Raw genomic sequence first — 26272 nt, 5'->3', positions numbered from 1 at the left:
CTGGTGGAGAGCCAGAGGGTTACCGCCAAACTACTGAAATCAACGCGAGCGGACCCTGAGGTGAGCCGGAAATCTAGGGACGAGGTACCAAGGACTAGGAGGACACCTGAACTGGAGGGGCCAAGACGAAGGCGACCACCTTCAACAGGTGATCTAAGGCGCTGCTTTCAATGTGGAGAGCCAGGCCACATATCCTGGGACTGTCCAGGGAAGGATGAACCGATGCCCACGGCCGACTCATCGGGTGGAAGACCATGTCACTTGCTCGCCTCCTGCTGGGTGCAGGAAACCTCACCAGCCCATATGATACCTGTCAAAGTAGATGGGAGAGATGCAGAAGCCCTGGTAGACTCCGGCAGTGTGGTGTCCCTCATCCAACCCCATCTTCTGGAACCATCACGGCCTGGTGAGATGGTGCCTGTCTCCTGCGTACATGGGGACACCAAAGAGTATCCCACAGGCGTCATCAAACTCACTACAGTTAAAGGCAGCTGTCAGCTGAAAGTAGGGGTGGTTCCCTCTCTCCCGGTCCCTGTCTTGGTGGGTCGGGATTGCCCACTATATTACCGGCTGAGGCAGGACAACCAAAGGAGTCCACCAAGAACCAAGTCTGGCTCTAAATTGAAAAGCCGTGAGAAAAAAACTTACTCAAATCAGTACCTCTCATCAGGATACTCCTAAAGTGGTGTGCGCTGCACTTGAAGAAAGGAGGGATAACCCGAGTTCCAATGCAGAGGAGACACTGAACAACTTGGTTTTTGCCTTCCCGTCGGGGCCAGGCACAGATGGGGGGAGGATGAAGCCTCCTTGCTGCCGAGTTTGAAGGGCCAGTTCGGAATGGCCCAGATGGAGGACCCTAATCTGCTGCCGGCACGCAGCAATGTCATGGAAATAGAGGGAAACTAGCTCCAGGTGTGGGTAAGCTAACCTACCCTTGTTTTACAATCAAAAATAAACTGTTGTACTATACTAAAGAGACAGAAGGGACTTGTTGGTTGTCCCAAAACAGTATGTTTCCACAGTGTTGCACCTAGCCCACAGTCATGTCATGGGGGCCCACCTCGGGGTTGAGAAGACAAGGCAGCGGATTGCAAGCAGATTCCACTGGCCAGGCGTGGTAAGGGCAGTAGAAGACTATTGTCATACCTGCATTGAATGCCAAAAGATGAGCCCTAAGCCCCATTTTAAAAGTCCCCTCATACCTCTCCCTATTATTGATGTGCCGTTTTCCCGCATTGCTATGGACTTGGTGGGGCCCCTGGCGAAGTCCGCGAGGGGACATCAGTATATTCTGGTTATACTTGATTATGCAACAAGGTACCCTGAGGCCATTCCCCTGAGGAACATGACAACAAAAACAATTGCACAGGAGCTAATCCACTTGTTCAGCAGAGTTGGAATCCCCAAGGAGATGCTGACGGACCAGGGCACCCCCTTCATGTCCAAGGCAATGAAAGACCTCTGCCGGCTCTTCAAGGTAAAACAGCTTCGCACCTCTGTCTATCATCCACAAACTGATGGGTTAGTTGAATGTTTTAACAAGACGTTGAAGTCGATGTTAAAGAAGGTGGTTGATAAAGATGGTCGTAACTGGGACCAGCTTCTGCCCTATGTCTTGTTCTCAATCAGGGAGGTTCCTCAAGCGTCCACTGGCTTCTCCCCCTTTGAGCTGCTGTATGGGAGACAGCCCCAGAGGTCTCCTCGACATAGCAAAAGAAGCCTGGGAGGAACAACCAAGTCCCCATCGGAGCCTTGTGGAACATGTGGAGAAGATGCAGGCTCACATGAAGGACGTGTGGCCAATGGTGAGGGAACACATGGCTCAAGCCCAAGAAGCACAAAGGTGAGTGTATAACAGGGGGGCCCAACCTCGGGAGTTCCAACCAGGGGATAAAGTGCTGGTCCTAATCCCCACCACTAATCATAAGTTCTTGGCCTCCTGGCAAGGACCCTACGAGGTGACAGAGAAGGTAGGCCCAGTCAACTACAAGGTATGTCAGCCTGGGTGACGCAAAACCTCCCAAATCTACCATGTTAACCTGCTAAAAAGGTGGTACAGCCGAGATACGCTCCTGTGTGGTGTTTCCCCTGATGTGTTCCCTTCTTCTCCAGACAGTGAAGTTACTGAAGTAGCATATGGTCCTGGCTTATCATAAGCACAGCTACAACAAACCAGGGAGCTGGTTCAGCAGAATTTGGATGTGTTCTCGGCACAACCTGGGCGCACCTCCTTGGTGGAACATCACATTAACACAGAACCAGGTCAGAAGGTAAAATTGCGCCCCTACAGGATACCCGAAGCAAAAAGGGCAGTCATTGAGCAAGAGGTCCAGAAAATGTTGGCTCTAGGGGTGATAGAAGAATCCTACAGTGAGTGGACCAGCCCGGTTGTCCTGGTCCCTAAACCAGACACCACCAACCGGTTCTGTAATGACTTTAGGAAATTAAATGAAATTTCAAAGTTTGATGCTTATCCTAGCCCAGGGTAGATGAGCTGATCGACCGCCTCGGGGAAGCCCGTTTTATCAGCACCCTGGACCTGACTAAGGGATATTGGCAGGTACCCCTGGCGGAAACCTCAAGAGAAAAGATGGCCTTCGCCACTCCATCAGTGCTTAGTATCATTACACTGTGCTGCCCTTCTGTCTGCATGGAGCCCCAGCCACGTTCCAGAGACTGATGGACAGGGTCCTGAAGCCGCATCGGGAGTATGCAGCTGCGTACATAGATGATGTGGTGATTTACAGTGACTCCTGGGACAGCCATCTGGTAAGGCTGGCCGCAGTCCTGGAAGCTCTCCGCAAGGCCGGCTTGACAGCAAACCCTAAAAAGTGCAAGCTTGAGCTGGAAGAAGCCAAATATCTGGGCTACACTATTGGGAGGGGCAATGTGAGGCCACAAGACCGCAAGGTCCAGGTGATCCAGGGCTGGCCACGCCCATCCACCAAGGCCCAGGTAAAGACATTTTTAGGGCTGACCTCATACTATGCTCGCTTCATCCCAAACTTCTCTGCTGTAGCGTCTCCCCTCACAGACTTGACCAGAGCCTCACAGCCACTCAGGGTTAAGTGGACAGAAGAAGCGGAACAGGCCTTTCAGGACCTGAAGGGGGCCCTCAGTGCACAGCCAGTACTGGTGACCCAGACTTCAGCCGTGAGATGATCGTTCAGACGGATGCATCAATGGCGGGCATAGGGGCAGTACTCTCCCAGGAAGTTCAAGGCGAGGAGCATCCCATAATCTACATCAGTCGGAAGCTCAATACAAGGGAACAAGGATATGCCACTGTTGAAAAGGAAGCTCTCGCTATCAAATGGGCACTAGAGCAACTTCGTTATTACCTCTGGGGATGCCACTTCACTCTGGTGACCGACCATGCTCCCCTGGTCTGGATGGCCAATAAAAAAGACACCAATGCAAAGGTAGGGAGATGGTTCATCTCTTTGCAAGAGTTTAACTTCTCTATCGTTCACAGATCGGGAGCCAAGCATGGGAATGCAGATGCTCTCTCCCGAAGAGACGCCCTAGGGACGATGGTCGCCCCTTCAAGGCCAGAACTGAAGGGGGGGGGGGGGGATGTGTAAGGGCCTGAGGGGCAGGGTAGTGGTTGGCAGCTACATTCCTGCCAGAAGGCTCCACCCTCTCCTTGATGAGAGCATTGAGATCAGGTGTGGAAGGAGACACACCTGATCCGGATCTCCTCATCAGGGAGGGGAACAAAAGGCCAGGAGAGAAACAGAGCAGGAAGGAGACGACGAGAGGAGAAGATGATTAAGGCCGGTAAGTCGGCTAGTGGCCCGGATGTTTTAGTTTAGTTATAGAGTTAACTGATCGAGCTCTGGAAGGAGCTACGTTTTCTGTTTTGTGTTGGTTGAGGTTTGTTTCATTAAAAACCCTTAAAAACCTGCAGCACTGACTCTGCCTGTGATTGCTGCGCTGCCACTAATTTCTGTCCTCCGTACCTTCCTGTTACACAGAATATGTAATTCTGTATCTAACAGATCCGGTTAACTCTCACTAAATTACAGACGCTACTAAACACCTATAGCGCTATTTCAGGAAACAAGGTCAATTTGGAAAAAAGTGAAATTATTTCACTCACGAACTTGAATACCAACAAACAACCCCATTTAAGTGGCCCCCATATATTAAATATCTAGGAATAATTATAGATGATGATCTCAAAAATTTGTACAAACGTAATTGCCTCCCATTACCGAGTAAAATCGAGGACGACCTACGCAGATGGATGAATCTACCATCACTCTAATTGGTTGAATAAACTGTGTGAAAATGAATATTCTCGCGAGGTTGCTGTATCTTTTCCAGTCCTTACCCATTCAATTACCGCTAACCTTTTTTTAAAACCCTCAACCAACACGTTAGACAGTTTTTATGGAACTGTAAAACGCCAAGGGTGTCAATGGAAAAATTAACATGGGATTATAGTCTAGGAGGTTTTGACTACCCAATTTAAAAACGTATTATTTAGCAGCCCAGATGCGATATATTTCGTAATTTTTTGACGGTGATGCTGCCCCCTCTTGGATACAAATTGGACTTCATCCTCTGAAAGAAGAAACTTCCAGTGATTTTATTTATAAATGGAACTCCAAAACCATATCAACAAGATATGTATTAAAATTTTAAATTTCATTTTTTTTTTTTTAAATTTCATTTATTATACTATATTGATCCCGTTAGGGGGGAAATTTGTCTCTGCATTTGACCCATCCCTGTATATAGGGAGCAGTGGGCTGCCAATGACAGGCGCCCGGGGAGCCGTAGTGTCTTGCTCATATCAAATAGGGAGTATTGATAAGCTCTGACATTACTGGTGCTCTTTATCGGTTCTTGTTAATTTTTGGTGTAATTTATTATTACGCTGTGAGACTCTGCTCTGCTCTGTGTGAGGACTGAGCTCCTCCAAACACACAAGCACACACACGTGAAGCTAGTTAGCGAGCAGAGAGGTTGCGATTACTCGAGCTGACGTAAACTAACCTCGGTACTGTTTTGTGACTAAAAAGCCAAAACTTTATCAATACATCTGTTCAACAAACAGAAACATGTAAACAAAAGTAAAACCTATTTCAATTTAGTTTGTCCACCGTCTCTGTTCAGCTTAGTTTGTCCTTGTAAACTTCTCTGCTGCTTTAGACAAACCATCCAGGAGGAATGACCGATACTGACTGAGTTACTACTGAATTACTTTATATAGAGACTTTGCTGTTGTTAAAATAACTGTTGCTCTAACAGTATTTAGTTGTATTTAAAATTTAAATAAATTCTAATCTTGTTTGAATTTATCGTTTTTTAAACTATAGTATATATATGTTTTTAAAAGAAATTATTTAGTCATGAAAAAGAACAGAGTATCAATAACTGTAGTATAAAATCCTGTTGATACCAACCGCTACCTGAAGGCAACCATAGCTCACTGACAAGCTCGGAAAGGGAGGGGTGAAAGGAGGGTATCTCAGCACTAGATGCCTTACACACTGCTCCTTTTAATAAGATGTAGAATTCAGAGTATTTTTAGACCATGGTATTTTTATTCTCAAATAAGTAAAGGATCCGAGTACTTTTTGCACCACTGTACCCCAGTACCCTGTGACATCCCTATTGAGTGTGGTTACAGGGGGGAAAAGGAGCAGCAAAACCAATCTGTTCTCACGCCCAACTCCAAATACTGCAGCTTGGTCAGTGCCCATCGGAATATGATACTGACACATTCAGCCACCCTTTAACTCCAATGTCATTTCCTGTGTCATTTTTAGATGGTCAGAGCAAGTTAAGTAGTATAAAGTGCCATTAGTCCTCTTAGGGCGGGTGGGAGTGATGTCAAATGTGTCAAAGAAACACAAGATTTTCACCGGACCACTGACCGTGTCCTTTAGTCACGTGAGTCGCTTGTCATATGACTCATTTGTGAAAAGCTAGTCACGTGAGTCATTAGTCAGTTAAATGAATGTCAACCACATTATTTTCCTATGCCTAACTAAGTAGTTCTGTTGCCTGAACCTAACTTCATTTGAAGACGAAAGTGTATTTTGAAAAGACACTTTAGCATATATTGACACAGTCCCTGATGCTAGAGGGGTACCTAGAGCGTCATAGTTTGAAGCTTAAGGCCACTGACCAAGCACTGAATAATGACACTATAAGAAACATAGACTTGCTCGTCAATATTGTCTTCTCAAAAATGAATAGTGGATGCTGAAATTAAAGGTAACTGACAAACAGTGATATTTGATCCTTATTTTTTGTGAACAGCAATAAAAATCTGTATCCTCTTCATACTTTGTTCAGTTCTTCTCCCTAAATGAAAGTAAGTAGACTTCCAACCCCAAATATTTGTTGGAATGCTGTTAAGCATTCCAACTATTGTTCTTCGAATCTTTATTCTTCTTTTTATTGTTGGAATGCTTTTAAGCATTCCAACTATTGTTCTTCGAATCTTTATTCAACTTCTTCAACTTCTATTTCTTCCGTACGTATTTTGCTACTTAACTCCTTCCACATTTTTTAAGCTACAGAAACCGTTCAAATATCAAAATGTTCAGCTCATTCAGCTCATGTGTGCTATATCTTTTCATATTTCTAACCTTTAAACTTTTTGAATTATTAAGCTTTATGCACATTTTTTTTGAATGGGTTTCTATGGAGAACATCTTCAAATTCTCTTCAACTATAAAATCCTTCTACTTCCTCATACTTTCAGCTACAGACACCATTTTAACTTTCAAATGTTGAGAAAACCTGACATATTTTAAACTTTTTGAACTGCAGCAATTTAACTTTTATGATTTTTTCACTCCTTTTCTGACTTTATAATGGGTGTGTATTGCGCAGCTTAGAGTGCGTGATGTCACCGCTAGAGTGAAGAGCAGCTTGAGATTCTTGTGAAAAAAACATTTGTCTTTTGCCACTGTGTCCACAATCTTCACTCTTCATGCATAATTTCTGGATGTAGAAGTAGCTAATCTTGTCCTTGTCGTAGACAAATGACTGTGGAATCCCACAGATTTACACATTTGACACAGAAGCCTGTAATTGAGAGGAAAACCAACTTTCTGCTCCATAGAGACCAATGTTAAATTTTGCTTCAAAAACATCTTCCACAGAACACGGTACCCCATTTCTAAATCGCCAGTTCAGCCACATTTGTTACACTACAGACACAATTTTTACAGGATCTGTTCTTCAACTCATCCTTCCTCTCATTAATTAATATCGGAGCAATAGGAGCTACGGTTATGGGAGTTTTGAGGATTTGTTTGAGAGGTGTTTCCCTGTTTAATCTCCATGAAAAGGCTGCAAGGACACAGGTGTTTCTGATTAAGCTCATTAGTGATGTTGATAAACACACAGACTCACAGACACACACGCGCTCCTCTCTCTCTCTCTCTCTCTCTCTCTCTCTCTCTCTCTCTCTCTCTCTCTCTCTCTCTGTGTCTCTCATACAGTCATTCAGGTCTTAGAGCTTTTTTACAGGACCCCCCCCCCCACACACACACACACACCCCATTTTAAAATAAAAGCCGCACACACATGATTTAGAGATATACGTGATGCAGCTCAGCCAATCAAATATGGGTATTCTGATAAGTTTCCTGATTCGAGTGACATTTACACACACCGCGACACAAGAGGGAGAGACGAGGAAAGACATGGCAGAGCAGGACAATAGTCATGTAAACTGTAAATGATAAAACATAGGATAATCTCCAAATGAGAAAGATTGCCAGAGAAATCAGAGTCTCTCTCTCTCTCTCTCTCTCTGTGTCTCTCTCTCATACAGTCATTCAGGTCTTAGAGATTTTAAGAGGACTCCCGCCCCCCCCCCCCCCCCACACACACCCCATTTTAAAGTAAAGGCCCCACAAAATTAATTCTAACTTAAATGCTTATGATGAAGCCTGTCATTTAATAACCTGTTTATGTTAATCTAACATTATGATTATGTCTCCTCCCCCCCCCCCGCCCACACCCCATTTCAAAATAAAAGCCCCAAAGAGTGAATTCTAACTGAAATGCTTATGATGAAGCCTGTCATTTAATAACCTGTTTGTGTTTATCTAACATTATGAGTCCATCTCCTCTCCCCTTCTCCCCCCCCCCCCCACACCCCATTTCAAAATAAAAGCCCCACAGAGTGAATTCTAACTGAAATGCTTGTGATGAAGCCTGTCATTTAATAACCTGTTTGTGTTAATCTAACAATATGAGTCCATCTCCCCTCCCCTTCTCCCCCCACCCCCCATTTCAAAATAAATGCCCCACAGAGTGAAATATAACTGAAATGCTTGTGATGAAGCCTGTCATTTAATAACCTCTGTTTATGTGTCAAACATTATGATTATGTCTCCTCTCCCCCCACCCAGCCCCACCCTTTCAAAATAAAAGCCCCATGGATTAACTGTATGTAAAAATTAAGCTCAAAATTAGACTTTTTTGTTGAAATAATGAATGCTCTTACTAATACTGCGACAGCTACTACTGCTGCTACTACTTCTACTACAACTTTTGCTGTTGCTACTATTACTAGTGCTATTACTGCTACTATCAATATTATTACTACCACTACTACTATTACTTGTACTACAACTGCTATTCATGCTACTACCAGTACTAATATTACTACAGCTATTAGTACGACTGCTACTAGTACTACTACTACTGCTATTACTGCTACTTCAAACACTGCATTTACTATTACTACTTATACTACTGCTACTACTGTTATATTAAATACTACGACCACTACTACAGCTATTACTATGACTACTGATACTACTACTTCTACTACTACTTCTAATTACTTCTACTTCTACTACTAATGATACTTCTACTACAACTACAACTTCTACTAATACTACTCCTACAAATATCACTACTGCTACTACTAGTACTTATTCTAATGCCAGTAATACTTCTACTGCTAATAATGCTTCTACTACAACTACAACTTCTAGTACTACTACAAATATCACTACTGTTGACATTTTTTAAGCTACAGAAACCGTTCGAATATCAAAATGTTCAGCTCTTTCAGGAGAGGGGTGAAATGACTTTTCATATTTGTAATCTTTAAATTCTTTGAAATATTAAGCTATTTGCAATTTTCTTTTGAATGGGATCTCTATGGAGAAAATCTTCAAATCCTGTTAAACTTCTTCAACTTTCAAAGCCTTCTTCTTCTCATACTTTCAGCTACATATGACTTCATATTTGTAATCTTTCAACTTTTTGAATTATTAAGCTTTTTGCAATTTTTTTTAAATTGGATATCTATTTTCAGCAATGTTTTTGAGATTCATTTCAGCTTTCAGCATTCCAACGCATTTTCAGCAGGAAATGCATTTTCTAGTAGCACTTACTGTTGTATATTATGTCAGTTTAATACTGCTTAGTATATACTATGATTTTTTTTCGTACAGATATGTGCCACTGAACAGTGAATTCTCTTCTATTCCTGAGTTTTATTTAATCCACCACTGCTCTCGTGCTCACACGTACATACAGACACACAGCCTAATGTAGATATGCTGCATGAGGCTTGTCATGCGAGTTGCTGTGACAGACTCACAAAACAAAGTGACACATACACACACTGACAGACAGAATTACACACCGCTGTTCTCTTCCCCTTTACTCCGTGGAATATTATTTATTTTCTCTTCTCCTTGTATACAGCTGGATTCCATGCTACTGTGTGGTGTATTATTAATCCATATACATGCAGTAGAGGAGGGATTGGCCTCATTCCGTCACTGACAAACTTTCTGCTACAGCACCACAGCAACCCAGCTCCCCATCCTGAGCTTCTGCCTCCATCACCAGCCATGTGATGCCATCTCATCCCTGTCAGGCCCAGTGCCCTCTCTGCATGCCAAGGCAGTCAGCAGCTGCTGTTTGAGCACACATCCATCATCCATCTCCCATTACTGCCAACAAGTACTTGTGTGTGTCTGGCCTGATTGTTGGTGTTTTCAGTTCAATGATGGTCCAGAAGCAGCCTGAGTCCATCCAGGAATTGGTATGTACTGGATTTTTACAGGCAGATTCTGGCACGGCATTCAAACTAAGTCCAACTCGTGGGCCGAGTGCTAGCCAAACAAAGTGGAGGGAGTTAACTTTTCTAGCCTGGAGGAAATGAGCTCCAATGGTGAATTGTTTTTTTTCTACCTGGGTCCTTGCCAAACGGCACACAGCTTCCGAATACAGAAGTCCCCTACTAAGGTCGTGTTCCCACTAATGTTTATAAATGTGAAAAAGGGTCTTTTCAGTGCCTGCTGTTTTTGCCTTCCACCCACACAGACGTGATATATCACTACAGGGATATCGGAGCTTTACATGATGCATGGCATACAGACCAACCGTCTTCCATCACAACTGAGCAATCTTAGACATCACTACCTGTTTTGATACAAGCCTTCAGTAACCCATCTAAGTCAAGACCGAACTGTTCTCATTTTGTTTATTGGACATAGTACAGTAACGAGCTGACAGGAACTGAAGGGAGACAAGGGGGGAGGATTGATCCCTGGCTGGACTCAAATAAGGGACATGGTAATTTCATTGTCAGCAATTGTGTAAACTCCTTGACCACTAAGACTGTTGTCTTGAGGATGTGCTGTCAAATTTTACAGATTTTCATTAGTGGTAAATTATTGTGAAATTACTTCACACCATAATTATCTAGGATTTTATTCACTATATACAGTAAATTTTACATTGCAGCAAAGCACATTTAGGCAAAATAACTAACTTCAAATACACCATAAACAAAAGTCTTTAGACAGTGGAATGGAAATAACCTTGAATGCAGCACAGTTTCTGTGTCCGTTAGATTCTAGACAAATATTAAATTAGACAAATTAGATAAAGTACAATATTCACCTCTGAGATGCGGTCGAATAGTGTTTAGTGGTGGATTGCAAACCACTTTTAAACCACCACCTACCGTCTGTGTTGGGAGTGATATCCAGCCAATCCAAAGAGGAGGATTTTAACCTAGCGATATAATGGTGACTGGGTCCGCCCACTTACTGTTAAATAGAAAAAACACTCGCAAGCGAGCAGGTGAAAGTTTGGTGAGAGGAAGCGCAGTGACAGACATCATGCACCAGGGGACCTGGAGTCCATCACCGCTCCTTTACCCCTCAGCTACTTCACAGTATTTGTGTAATTTTTAAACATAATTTACAGTAATGAGTACAAGCAAGCAAGCAAAAAAAAAAAGTTAAGCAGTGAGAACTACTTTTCCTGTGAATGAAAATACCTGTGCTGTTGTAACCTGATATTTCAAGATGACAACTGTAGAGGTGGTGAGGTTTAAGCCTCCTCCGACTCGTGTATTCAGACATCATTACAGGATATAATATAGTGTCGGATTGCGAATGCATCTGCCTTTTCTAGTGAAGGAGCTGCATTGTGAGCTGGTGCTGTTTGATGCAGACAGCTGGATTTGCATAAGCAGGGCATGTTGTTAATGAATCTGGTGGGGATGCTCTCGGCTATTGTTGAGGAAGCAGAGAACACATTACTCTCCTACTCCCTTTCTTCCGTCTGACTTTTTTCTTGACTCTTCTTATTTTGCCTTGAGTTCCTCCCATTCTCTTGACTTTTTTCATTTTAACATGCCTATTCAATGCCGTTGACTTTACATCAATATTTTTGATGTGTTGAGTCAAAAAGATGAATACCTTTTTACTCATTTTAGTACAAATTCCTCAATATCAGAGAAAGTTCTTTACTAAATCCTGATATTGTGCAGTGAGTTGACACTTTAAGGAAAGACTCTATGTTCAGTGTGATATAGTTACAACACATTCTCACTCCCAATGAGTCAAATACCAAAGCTTGATCAGGGTTCCTCGGCATCTGACACGGACACAGGAAGGCACTGGGCTTGCTAATAACTCCAATATAAACACACACCGTCCTTATTACACCCCACAGCAACTGATGTAGTATAAAGTGTGAGATAGTCCATCCAGCACAGGTGGGAGGGACTGGACAGTACTTTCGGCCAGGAGGCCATTTGTGTCCTGTGTGCAACTGAAAGTAAACTTTAAGATTTTGTCACTTGTCAACTTAACGTCAACCAGACTCTTTCCCTAAACCCAGTGGTGGGCCGTCAGGGCCAGCAAAGCCTTCTCTGCTGGCCTAGACAGAATCACAAAGTTACAGCTATTTTATCATTTAATTGAATTTCATAAATACACTACATGTATTATAATTATTTTTCCCATTAGCTTATTTTCTCATTGCACAGCTACTGTCTTCCTCAGTTGCGCTGCTTCCAGTGCAGCTTGTTTTAAGTAGAGCTTTTATCCAATCAGATTTCACCCCTATGCTGTCTCTGAGTAAAAAAAAATCAGCTTGAGGCCTGCAGAAATGCAAGTGAATCCCTTTGCAGTTTAAGTGAATGGGGACGATATATTAATAATAATTGCTTTAATATTAAGTATTATCCCGCCATGCGCGTATTCATGTATCTGTACTCTGCAGTTAGTGTATTTGTAGATGTTGAGCTTCATTTTTACATGAAACAAATAATAATGGTAGCTGTGGAGTCATAATGAGATTATTAGGAGGTGGTTCAACTGTAGTAGGACAGCACTGAAGGCCCAGGTATAAAACACACGGCCCGCCACTGCCTAAACCTAAGTAGTTTTGTTGTTGAAACTTATTTTAATATATATTAGTTTATTCTAAAAGGACACAATGCATGTCAGAAGCATGTACTGACACGGGGTCCCTAACGTGCTACGTAGAGCATAATAGTTTGAAGCTCAGGAGCACTGACCTTCGGGATTGGACGCACTGCGGTGACGATGTCAGCATCAGGTGCTGGAGGTAGGGGTTGGTGTAGATATGCTTTGTTCCTGCTTGCTTACATATTCTGGGCAATATTGTTGAACCTTCTCTTTACATAGAGCTGCATGTCGTTTAGCTGGTGGATTTTGTTTTCTGGAGATGGGCACTGCTTGATTTACTCCTTCAGTGTGCAAAATACCCGTTGGCAATCTGGGCACCCCCTACCTAGTGCTCCAGTTTTATAATGATGAAGTCTTAGTATGTAGTACTCAGTATGCAATGTACTTATTATATTCCATGGCCAAGACAATAGGCATCCACGAGTTACACACACATCACCAAGGCTAATATTGTTAACAATAGGGCCACTCACACAGCACACTCTCTCTAGCCCTACACACACGCACCAATGCACACTTTGCTTCTTTTCATTGGCGCCGTGGTCCCAAGAAGAGGAGAGACAATGTCCTGCTTTAGTCCAGGTTCTCATGAACTGTCCAAAGGGGGTCCATTTAGGACCCCAAACAGAAGTAAGAGAGTCTCTTTGCACGACATGTTGTGGCTCTAGCTGGCTGTGTCATTTATGGCAGGAAATCTTTTTTCGCACTCACAATGAATGTTTTCAATTTGGATAATGATTACTGCTGCACATAGTAGGGTAAGCTTTTCAAATTCTATTTCGATTTATAATTTAATAATGTTTCTTAAATACACTACATGTATTATAATTCATAAAAATATTTTTCCCATCACCTTATTTTCTCATTGCATAGCTACTGTCTTCCTCAGTTGCTCTGCTTCCAGTGCAGCTTGTTTTAAGTAGAGCTTTTATCCAATCAGATTTCACCTCTGTGTCTCTAGGTAAGAAGAGAGGCCGCAGGCCTGCAGTCTCTCAAGTGCATCCCTTTGCAGTTTAAGTGAATGGGGACGATATTGTTGATTGTCATAGTGTTCAACCAATCAGATCTTTAGTTTGACATGTTGGGCGTATTCTTTGACGTGCCAGAGACTGCTAGCTGGCCTACAAGTACGTGATTGGTCAGTGGGCTAGCCTGACATGTTGGGCGGTGACAATCCCAATATCTGCTGCCTCTGTGGAGCGGACATTTTCAGCCCTGAAACACATTAAAACGTATTCAAGAAATACAACTGGGGAGGCTCGACTGTCTTCACTGGCATCCATGAATCTATAAGGACTTCTTACTGGAACTAAAATGCACGGATGTACTGAACAACCGTGGGATTAAACTCTTTGTTAACAAAGAAAGGAGGATGCACTTTGTCTTTAAATAGTGAACAGCAGCTCTGGTACGTTAAATGCATTTGTTTTTACATCTGCAGTAGCTTTAAGATGCTTGTTTATATATTATTATTTGTACAACTTGTTTTGAATGAAGATTTTTGTTTGGTTTAATATGTGATAGGAACCATTGTTACGTCCAATGTTGCTCTGGGGACATATATAGCCGCTGCCAGTGTTGGCAACTTGCCGACTTTCTCGCCAAATCTGGTAACTTTCAAAACCCTCATGGCGACTTTTTTTTGTCAAAAGCTACTAGTGACAAATCTAGCGACTTGTTCTGGTGTTATTGGAGAATGTTCTGGTGTTTTGACGTTAAAGCACGTACGTTCTGCACTGTCGTGAACAAGCAGCGGGTGCTGCTGTGATCCCCTCCGCCGGTGCCCACAGAAGCCTCCCGCAGCAGTCAGAGCAGAGAGGAGAAGCACTCTCTGCAGATAGTGTATCTACAGGTGTTGGCTTCATTTTTACACGAAACAAATAATAACCGTAGCTGTGTTTCAGCTGAAGGACAGCAGTGAAGGCCCAGGTATAAAATGCACGGCCCGCCACTGTAAGCAAGTATATATTTGACTGAAACCTAAGGGTTTCTTGCAGAGAGGGCTCTCTGTGCTCTGTAACCTGTTCTGTGTTGGTGGGAGTGATCCCATGACAACACATCAGTTCAGCGTTTTTTCTCTGACATGGAGTGATACTGAAAGTGCAAAGGAATTAGAGGCCATAGGTCTATGAACCAATCAGATTGCTTGATTTAAGCTGACCATGTCATAGTATATATATTATATTTCATTCCATTCGTCATGATTACAATGTATAGCTGGTGACAGAAATGCATTTGTCAGAAAAGCATCACTTTACCAGTGGCTCTGGGAGTGTTTAAATGACAGTCAAAAAACATTTGGAAACATAACCACCCACACTGACAAATTGCCAAATATTATTTGTTATATTAATCTTCAAACAGCATGTCAAACTGACAAGGTTTCCAAAGCTCATCAGTTGTTTTCCAACAAAGCTGAAGGTATTTAAATTCAAGAACACTCAGTAAGTAGCTTGTAATAGGTTTCATTACCTATGGGCCAAAGAGTATGCATAATTGTTTGGAAAATGGATCTGTCAAGCGTGATACGTGCGCTCCTCCTCCTGTCATGCTCTCACAAACAGCCTCTTATCAAGCAGCCAGCCTGGGAGGGGAAGCATTCCACTGTAAATCTAGCTCTGTTTATCCTGAAACAAAGCTCAACTAAGAATAGAGTCCGTGACATGATTATGATGCTGTAGGGACCACAGTTTCCATGTCCCAGCTCACCCTCTCAGTTCATGATGGCCCCATTACTACATGTGAGACCACATTATTGGCTGCAAGGCAATAAAGCAATGAGGAAATTCTAAACCACAGAATCCGAGCCGTGATTGAAATTACTATTTGATGTTATCTTAAAATCACGAGTTAATTATTTGGTTATCTCAAGAAAACAAGCGTTGCACTCAACTCAACTCACTGAACTCGGCTGTTTGTGTTGCCCCTATCATCGGGAACGTTTCATGTTTGTTTGGTTTTATCTTCTTGGGGAAAAAAATCAGGTCACAAATGTAAAATTGTTAAAAGAAACCCAGTTAGCACTTATGTTTATCAGAGATCAGGACTGAGGAGCATGCGTAGATGGCTTCTTGACAACTGTAGCAACTGATTTAAGCACAACACGTCAGATCTACTCATTATTGATCAACGCATCAAACCATACTTCAGTCAAGGTCAAACATTCTGTCTCTCTGTTAAAGAGAACATTCCAATCAGTCCTTATTTGTTCTAAATGATCTCGTCATCTTGAGAAATCGGCCTTTTAGTTTCCTCCGGAATCAAGATAAATTAAAAGTCTATGACAAGAAAACAAGCTTTGTTATATCGAGATAACAACAATAATTAACTTGTGATCTTGTGAAAATAATTGCAAGCGTGGCCATTCCTATCTACTGTTTTAAACAGTGAGGTATCTCATCGTAACTAGACAAACTATTGTAGAATATGGCTGAGCACTAGGGGTAGTAAGAGGTCGTCCTCCAGTTTAAATGTGAGCATCAGTATTTTAAGCATATGGCAAAAACATGTGCTTATGTTTAACTGAGCCCTATAGTGGCTGTATTACTTATGTTTATTGGGAGCAAAAGAGGAAGTCATGTGACAGAACCAGAAAGTCCAGAGGGAGGAGGTTTGGGTTGTGGATAGTAGGCTGTTTATTCCCTTTTAATAACCTGCTTGTTTCTTAACCATTACCTAACCTTAGTTGCATTGTTATTTTTGTAACCATGACGATGAATATCCCCTAACCTTAATCAAAGAGTAAGTTGAACCCAAACCATGATCTTTCCCTCAACCTAACCAAAGTGCATTTGTGTTTAAACCTAACCAAACCATAACCAGCTGTGTAATTCTGGAAGGAATAGATCCACAACGTGTTTTGTTGTTCAATTGGGATGACTTGTTGGGTTGGCACTGCATGTTTACTAAGGTTTGTGATCAAATATGTCCCTCCCACCCCCCCCCCACACACACACACACACAATAATTAAGGATATAAAAAATAAATACACAGATACACAAAATGAAAACAAAAACCGAAAAAAAAAAAACAGCAGGGATCACAGCGGCCGAGAAATTGATCTTCTGCAACTAGAAAGCAATTATTCTCCGCCCTAATGGAGATCCAACTGTATAAGTAATCCAAATAACCAAAACACAGTTCTGATTAATTTCATGTTCACACTGTCTTATCTGTGCAGGGTCAGCAACTTTCCATTGCGTAAAGAGAAAGTGTGTGATGGCACTCTCACTGATTTTCCTGCTATTAAAAGAGAGATGCACACTTTCTAAAATGCCACATTGCTGGGGACTAGCTTGGGAGAATAATAAAACCTACAATTCATAGCTGGTTAATTCAGTATCAATAGATTCATTCAAAAAATACAAATAAAACTAAAGGAGCTACAAGGAACACGAACATGTGAACTCCTCACAAGCATGCACTATCCAATTAATAAACGTGCATATTAAATATGAGCCTCCTTCACATAGATATGGAGGCAAATGGTGGATTTATCTAATCATATCAGAGGTGGATGACAGTGACTGTACTACAACTGACTTATAATACAATCCGTTACCTGACACACTCCACTGATGCACATGTCAAAAGCATCCGCCCGGCATCGTGTCCCATCCAGCACCTTGGGAGCCAGTTCAACAGTGAGACTCCTCCCTTTAGTCTGGCAGCGCAGTGCACAGGGTGCTGAGGGGTCATAAGGGGACGGGAACCACTCATAGGTGACACCCTGGTACTTGATGTCATTGTGGGCTGAACACTGCTGGGCCCGGAAATCACCCGACTCTGCTGGGCAATCCTGAGGAGAAGAACAACAAGGACAATTCATTTTAGTCCCACTTTATTAAATTGGCATTTAAAGGACGTTTTTAAATGTGTAAAATGCTTAAAAATAATGATTAAATGTGTGACAGTTAATACATTTACATTGATGAATTAATGATTTTTCACAAACTGATTTTCCAAAAGGCTTTTATAATTTACTGTTGTTTCTCTCATATTCCATTTCACAGGTCATGTGTCTCCTATTATAACATTGTTTTGGTTTTACTTAAGCAAGTTGAATGTTTGAACTCAGTCTCACTGCTCTCAGCCACCTCGTTTCCCCAGCACGAAGAAGCTCTGATAAACCCACTGTATACCTGCCCACCAGCAAACAGCACCGGGACACAGCTAGACAGCTGCTGAACATAGGGGAGCATTTAGCATGTGCTTAATTGAGCGAGTCATTTTAAAACCTCTTAAACACCACCTGCCCACCGACAGCCTGGTTAAGCTTGTTCTAAGTGGATATCTTTATGTAAAGGTATAATGTTTAAACTCTTGTCAATATGTACATCAGTTAATGGATTATCCCCATGATTTCAGTTCAGCTTTTAATACTCTTCTCTATATATAAATGACATGCAGATCTATGACCGCAACTTAGGCTCTTTAAATTGACTGGTAATAAGGCAACGGTAGGTTTCATATTTAAAGATAACAATGAATTAGAGGTTCCCTAGATAAATCTTATCAGCAATCTGTTAACATGGTGTTTAACATGGTTGTTTGCTCATAAATGTAAACAAGACTAAGGAACTCGCGTTCAACAATGAGTCAGTCAATTACAACTGGGGGCCAAGCTGTAGAGACGGTATGCAGTTTTAAATATTTAGTAATGATTTTAGACACCAACTTGAATTTGTAAGAACAATCAGACTACATTTTTAAGAAGGCGATGCAAATAAAATAGCTTCGATGTGAGCAAAGAAAAATACTGTTAGCAAGATTATGCAGAACCCTCAGAGAAAGCTGGTGGAGCTGTCACTACACAAACCAAGAGGAAAGCAACATTTATAGTTCAGGACCCTTCACTTCATTTGTTTTATGAATTTGAAAAACTCCCATCAGGAAGACGATACAGGGAAGCAACAAGAAACATCTTCAAGAGATCTTTTATCCCATCCTGTCATCTTACTAAACTAAATGAAAATGTTTTTATTAGATATTAGTGAGTGCTGCTGTTTTTTATCATGTATATTTAAGATATGTATTGATTGTTAATATTTTAACTTACATCCAAACCCACGTATTACCTACTTCTTTTTATCTCATGGCAAAGTGTATACATGTCTGTAAAATATTTCAAGTGTGTGCATGTCTGTGAAGCCAACATTTGGACATTTATGTAACTGTATCTGCTGGCACATACACTGATTCCAATATATCTGAGACAAGCGGGGTCAGCTGTCTTCTACTAGAAATCTGAAAAAAGAGCTTCCAGGTTTTCCAGGATATGTTGGAACCCTGGTCAAGGTGTGCAGTTACAAATGCAATTTCTACGACAATTAGAACCACATTTTAAAGAAGGTAATGAAATATAGGATTATATTAAAATGTGTGTGGTTGAGAATATACAGCATGTCTGACCATGCAGAGGAGGTAGTGGTGCAGAAAAGCTCTCAACATCTTTACACCTGGATGCCTTTGTGGACTGAGAGCTCTCTCAGATCAATACGGGATGCTTGTTCCTCTGGGTCACAACTGGCTGACTTTTGGCAGCCAATAAGTCTCTCTTCTTCCTGACTGAAAACTGGAAACATCTAGCCTGACACAGCTTCACTCATATCCTTCAGACGCCTGTATGGAGCCTATAAACACAGCCTTCAGTTCAGACAGTTAGCCTCCATGTGTGAATAGGGGAAAGGGGATAAATATTATCCTGGGAACATTTCCCACTAGATCTGATAGAAGCTCTACAATGAATCCAAACTAGACCACTTCCGTGGGGAAGAAGAGAAATAAGACTTGTCCTCCTCTGATTAAAAAACGGGTTAAGAAGGTTGTTTCAACAGGCTGGATGCTCTTCTGTGGTTTGGGAAAGTGAAGTCCTGTAAAACTACCATCAGATTGGTGGTGGTTGCTGGTCTCATGGATCCAATGACGATGTTGATATTACATGATGGACTGTCAAGGACTGGTGGAGGTATTATCATTAAACAGACTTTATTATAGCTAAATAATTGATGTGTCCTTTATTTCTCAACCTGGCACACAAAACGCATTACATTTTTGTGGTACACAAATCCTTCATCATTTTGGTTTAGAAACCAAAGTTAGAAATTACTGAAACAAAAGAGTTGAGATCTTTGGTTACCTTCTTTGCTTGGGACAGCAGAGGCACAAACATTTTGAGTGGCAGCCTAGTTAATGTTCACAACTAGCAGCTATAAAATATTGGCTACATACTGTATGTATCTGACATATGAATATTAAAGAACCCTGACCCTTACTTCAAATACTGGAGGTCAGAAGATTTTAAATGATAAAGTTGGTAAGCATTAACTTAACTTAAGAGATTCTAATTACTGAGAACTGAAGAGATGCCATCAGCTTCACAAGAGAAGAATCGTCACTCCATATATCTAATTGAAAATTTAAAATACACAGTTCAATTGAAGTCTTTTTGGATTTTGGATTTTGGATACTCTGTTTAAGTTAGGGGTCCTTCGTCATCATGGTTACAATAAAAAACATGTTGATAAAGGGCAGGATCAAACTCGTCAAGTCCGTCTTGTAGACAAACTTTCTGTGAACCGGTCATTTACTGTGACTGAAACATGACACCGATTGTTCTAAGAAGTCAATGTTGACTTGCAGTATGGAGCGGGAATCGAACCGTCGTCTCTAATGTTAAAGTCTGTTGATCCATCCATCTACACCCAAACTCCTCCCTACACAGACTTTGTGGCTCTTTCATAACGTCATCCGACGACCTCTTTTGCTCCCAAAAGCACAGAGTCAGAATTCCTAGGACCGCTGCAGTGTTGTCACTTGAACGTAAACATGTGTTGCTTTGGGGCTCTTGCTGAAACTGCCGATTCTGTCATTTCTATTGGGAGGGCATTCACATATCACCTTCAAAAAGGTGTGAATGTAAGATTTACAGCTGAGAATTCAACACTTTCAGATATAGTTTTCCTTTTCAAGTTAACATGAAAGGTATTTTTATTATTATTTATTCATAGTCTTTTAATTTAGTAACTACATTAAAAATAAGGTAAAGTTCAGACTCACCATGTTGCTACACGTTCTGTAGCGGATGTTTTTGCCGTCACAGCTTCTGCAAAGGAAGGTAAAAGAAACATTGTCATCACTATTGCAAATACAGGCGACTCAGTGATACACAAGCTTTAAGAAAAGACAACACTACATGCACATAGTTGTTGATCAGAAGCTTTAATGAGAATTAATTCCACTGATAGAGCAACTCGTCTATATTTGCCAGACTTTAGTATAACAGAGATTACTTTTATGAATAAATAGATGTTTTTAAACTGTAGCAATTGTTCTTTCTAAATTCCTTCAGTAACAGTTCCCCAGTTACTGGGATTTTGTTAAGAGCAAGAAAATTATCTTTTATTTTCTGACAATTATTAGCTCAGCCTGTTATGAACAGTGAACATAACTCTGATAACTCTTGACAGAGAGGTGTGTAAATAAACAGGAAATACACATTGCTGTTGAGACTACTGAGGTTGGTGAAAATCCCCATGCATATGCACTCACACACACACACACACTCACACACACCTGTAAGGTCACATCACACTCCACCTGCAGCATACATCACCTAGCCAGCAGCCATCTCAGCATTTTACTGAGCTCCAGCTGGCAGAGCTCAAAATGTCACGCAAAGCTGAACCCACAGATATGCACACGCACACGCACACACACGCACACACAGCTTCAGAATGAACCTCAGCCCTGTGTGAAATGTGGCATAGCAGAACTCTTCTTTCCCCGTGACAGCAGGGACACGCTGTTAAATCCGTTCCACCTTGTTAGCAACAATAACACCCAATCTCTCGTGTGTGCTAACTGCCACTAAAGAGCACATTTCTCCTGCTGCCTTACAATAACATGAGGCTAAACTGCTAGCAGCTCATTTATCTGTGTGTACGTGAGCGTGGTCTAATCTGCCATTTTGGGGAGAACCACACAACAGCCTTTCAGTCACCTCCAAGTTCAACCAAACACAGACCACAGAGAGCCACGGCTCCATATTAATGAACCAACTACAACACAACTGCTCAAACTGTTTGTGTGTCTGGGAATGTCTACAGCTATGGCCATACGTCTTCTACTAAACTCACAACACTGACATGATAACTGCACAGGTCTGTTTTTCAGGACAGGGCACAAATACTGTGTCACACAGTACAATGCAAAAAAGAAAACATGTGAACAATGTTAGAGAAATGCTGTAGAAGCATGTTTTGTTTATCTCAGTAAACAACTGCAACAATACAGTGAAACTCTTCATCCTTGTCAGATTAGCTCAAGTACTGGACATGTTCCAAATGTATTATTTTGTGAATTAGTCAGTTAGAGAATTAGTTAATGAATCTAGTGGTTCTGAAATTGCCTTTGACTAGGTATATTAAGGCGTTGGCCCTACATCTGTCACGAATTCCCCTTCATATTAGTTTGTTTTCATCCTGTCTGCTTATTTTACTAACTCTCCTGTCATTTCAGATCCTACCATTCACACCCGATCATCTCTCATTCCCCTCACCTGGTCCTCCACACCCATCTCACCTGCAGCCCATTCCCTCATTAGCCCTCACTATTTAGGTCCCCTCACTTGCACTTGTTCCCTGCCAGATTGTCTTGTGTGTTTTTGCCAAGTTCTCCAGCGTACCTTTATATTGTTCATGATTTGCCTGTTCCGACCCTGTTTGCTTGTTTTGGACCTTGGATTTTTGCCTGCCCCTTATTGGATTTGTTCGCCTGTTTTGACTGACCTCCCGGTTTTGACCCTGCCTGAACTCTAGTAAAATAACTGAACTTATATCTTTTCTCTGAGTTGTGCTTTTGGGTTCTAGTATCTGTAATCCTTACAACATCAGCCAGTCTCATCCACTGTGTGGGAGATAGCCCTAGAGAGCCCCATAGAAAAGCTCCGGGAAGTGGTTGTGCCACTCGGAGCATACATCTGCAAAATCAACCAGTTAATCCAGTTTTGCACAACTAAAATGAAATACGGTTTGAAAACCATTTTAATAAAGCATATATTGTGTCCCTTACTGAAGTCTGTTTTCCAGTGTGGAATGAGCCCATTGCTTACCCTTGTAGCTGTTGAGGGAAAGAATACCCATTATTAGGATCGTGGTTCTGACCAGCCGTCAAGTACCAGTGGGCATATGACGGACCACAGTCTTGCATAATCATGAGCCTGCTAGCCAGGCGTCCAAGAGACCAGGAACAGAAAAGGATTGGAAGAAATAACGGAGGAGCAAGGATCAGTTGAGTAAGAAGATCAAACCGCTTGAGGCTATTGTTTGTTCCAGCCTCCATCAGGCTCCTACCGGCCTAAAGTGAGGTAAAGTAAGTCACAGCATGATGTCCAATTGAGTATCTAGATTCTAGTATTTTATTTTAAATACCTCTGTGTGTTGCAGTCCTTCATAATAATGCAGGACACACCTCATCATCCTTTTTTGTAATGACATAAAGCACAAGAAACATTACATTCCTGTAAAGCAGATTCTTTAAAATTGTAGTGTTTTACAGAAAAAAGGAAAGGAAGGATAATAATTTACTGTTCACCAATGATAGATATTAAAAGCATTCTGAATATGCGAGTTATGCCTTTGATAGTGAAATGACAGAGCGTTCTATCATCTTTCACCAAGAAATGTACAGCTGGCATAATGAAAAGTGACGATAACAACTAGTGTCGGGTGTCTTTTAGAGCCCAGTTGAAAAGTAAAAGATAATATGACAACTTGTCAGGAGACAGGCGCAGAGATGAAAGGTAATGAACTGAATATATCAACAGAAACACGTTTTTCGTTATACATTCAAGACTGGCTGGCTGCAATTCAGTTCACAATTCAGGCATTGATAAACTATGCTTTTGAACCACTGCTATTGCCATATTCTCCACAGCAGAGGAAGACCAGAGGGAAGAAGCACAGAGGCCTCAATCCCATCAGGAGCACTACAAACAATGAGGCAGCATACTGGACCAAAGTGGGAGGAGTTAACTCAATGTGAACTGCTTTACGAACATTCACAGGGAGATGTCAGGTCATGGAAGTTTTGTTGCTTACATAAAAACAAGACATAGTGAAACACTTGGGAACTAATTTTTTTTAATTTTCAAAAAAAAAGAATGAATACACGTGTAGGTATTCCATATTTAAGCAATAGGCCATGAGAGATTTACAGTGTTTTTACAACAGCTAAGGGGAGCTTATCCCCTTATCCTAGTTGGCCAACCCAGTAAATCACAATTCAAAACCAAATCTGACATTTTAAAAACAATAGGCCACAATAGGGTTGGCTGTGTCTCAGAGGTAGAGCGGTAAGATTCTTATGGAATATTGACTTAATCTGCCGCACTACAGTGCAAAGTGGTGGCCGTGAGTCAGCCAGTGGGACACGCTCAGATGGGCAAACATGCACTAACAGCACGCACTGCCGGCCCCGCTATATCAACATAGCCAGGAGAAGCTCTGATAACAACACACACACAGATGGAGAGTGACTTCATTCTGTGGTCAAGTTGACTAGTAATGTTTACATAGCACAGAGTGGTTTGTAGCTATAGAAATGTTGAGAATGTTAAATACAGCTCCTTTAAAAGTAATATAAATATTTTAGTTGAGTATTCTTGACTCTATTTGTACTGTGAAAACGACATACCTACTAAAAGCTACTTAATCAATGATGTGTATTTAACTTAGAAAATTAGGTTAGTGTCATTAAGGATGTTTATTCAACTTACAAAAATGAGTTGGTGAAACTTAAAATTGTCAATGTAATCAATTTCAACCGTTTTGTTGGAGTTATATTAACTTATAAGGATTTACAGTATACTTTATAATGTTTTATAGTGTCTCCCTCTGTGCTCTGGAGCGGGCTTTCCAAAGTTGGAACTGATAACAATAACCCTGTTGATGCCCCACAGGGTATCTCATCTTGGGCTTATTTTCAAAAGCCTGGGTTTGGTAAGTGTTTTTGGATGCTATCAAGTTGCATTGTGGGAAGTCTTTTCCCCCTCTGCTTCATAACTTTTGTCCGGTCTTGTGAGTCCCCCTGCTTTAGTAAACAGCTATACTAAATCATAGGAATACCCCCCCCCCAACTCGGCGGATACAAAAATATCCGCCGAGTTACAGACGTCTCTTTCCCAATATATGTCAATGGGAAAACGTCATTTTGGTCCACATGGCGTCACATAACCTGGCCTTAGCTGACATGTTTTTCAGTAGCTCTACACCCCATAGGAGAAAACCTTTCCCCCACAGGAAACATTCAATGGAGCAACACTGGCCCAACGATGACGACACACAACCATAAAACCCCCTCCAGACAACCCAAAGGCTAGTTTGCGTTACCTCCTATTCATCTTTTTTTCACAACTATGAATTTCAACTCACAACCACAAGGTGCGAATTAACAAGCTTCAGCACTGCTGTGTGTATTTACTGCATATGCCATTTGTTTGTGTGCAGTAGAAAAGTTCTCACTTCATAAGGAGAAATTTCAGCAGCAGCATGGGTGAGAAAGTGAGACTGCAGTCAGATAAAATGGAGACAAATGCGTTGCCAGGAGGCGATAGAATAATGCCACGGGGCACAGTCTGAAATAGATTGCCTGTGATGACTTCCTGAACAAGCAACACTGTACAGCACCGCTGAGCAGAGACAGGCTGACAATGAAAGTAGACAGTCTGAATGTGGCTTTTAAAAACAGCAGCGATTTGAAAACCCACCCATTCGACGCTTTTATCAGTGTGAGGAAGATACAGGACACACAACCGACCCAGACACTGTCTCCTTGACTTTCTATAGCATCCGCTCCACACCGACCGTAGAGATTGTCTGGGCCTTGTCTGAGTTTCCAGCTCCTTCTTTCCCTCTCTTCAATGAAGCTTCTTTTTAGTGATGTTACTGTGTTCCCAGATCCCAGCAATTACTTTGATGCTATCATAACTGATGAAAACCATGGTGAAAACTACATACTATGGTGTATTTAATAATAATAATACATTTCGTTTTTATAGCGCTTTAAAAGGTACTCAAAGACACTTTACATGTTAAAAAACAGAAACAATAGAAGCAACTAGAAAATGCATTTGCTGAAAATACAGAAATGGGAGACCACCTGTCTGAAAAATGTTGAAGGCCAAAAGCATTAAACTGCACTGCTGAAAACCCTTCGAGTTGAAATGTATAACTGTAATGTATGGCAGTTGGAAGCTAAACTGTATTATTGAACGAAGCTAAGAGCTGAATTACAATGCAGGAAAAGCTTGAAGCTAAACAATTTTACTGTCAAAGTAATAGTAGTAAAAGTAGTATTAGTAGTGGTAGTACTAGTAATAGTAGTAGGAGTAGTAGTAATAGTAGCAATAGCAGTAGTAGTGATCATAGTAGTAGTTAAAATAACAGTAGTAGAAGTATTATTATTAGTAGTATTGGTAGTAGCAGAAATAACAGCAGTAGTAGTAGTAGTCATAGTCATAGTAATAGCTGTAGTAGTGGTCGTA

At 41.5% G+C, this 26272-nt stretch overlaps 1 protein-coding gene across 1 annotated transcript in view; it reads right to left on the bottom strand.

Moving 5' to 3' along the window:
• adamtsl3 (ADAMTS-like 3) overlaps window positions 1-26272 on the bottom strand; it is a 206137-nt gene that overhangs the window by 65016 nt on the left and 114849 nt on the right. Inside the window, 2 exon segments of the mRNA XM_076109776.1 lie at window positions 17291-17527; window positions 20788-20833. Of these exon segments, the coding sequence (XP_075965891.1) occupies window positions 17291-17527; window positions 20788-20833 (283 nt within the window).

This window comes from Anarhichas minor, unplaced genomic scaffold (genome assembly GCF_050575085.1).
Source record: "Anarhichas minor isolate MPS153535 unplaced genomic scaffold, ASM5057508v1 ptg000042l, whole genome shotgun sequence".
NCBI classification, from domain to species: Eukaryota; Metazoa; Chordata; class Actinopteri; order Perciformes; family Anarhichadidae; genus Anarhichas; species Anarhichas minor.
The sequence above is the reverse complement of the archived record's forward strand: the minus strand, read 5'-3'. Positions and strand labels throughout refer to the sequence as shown.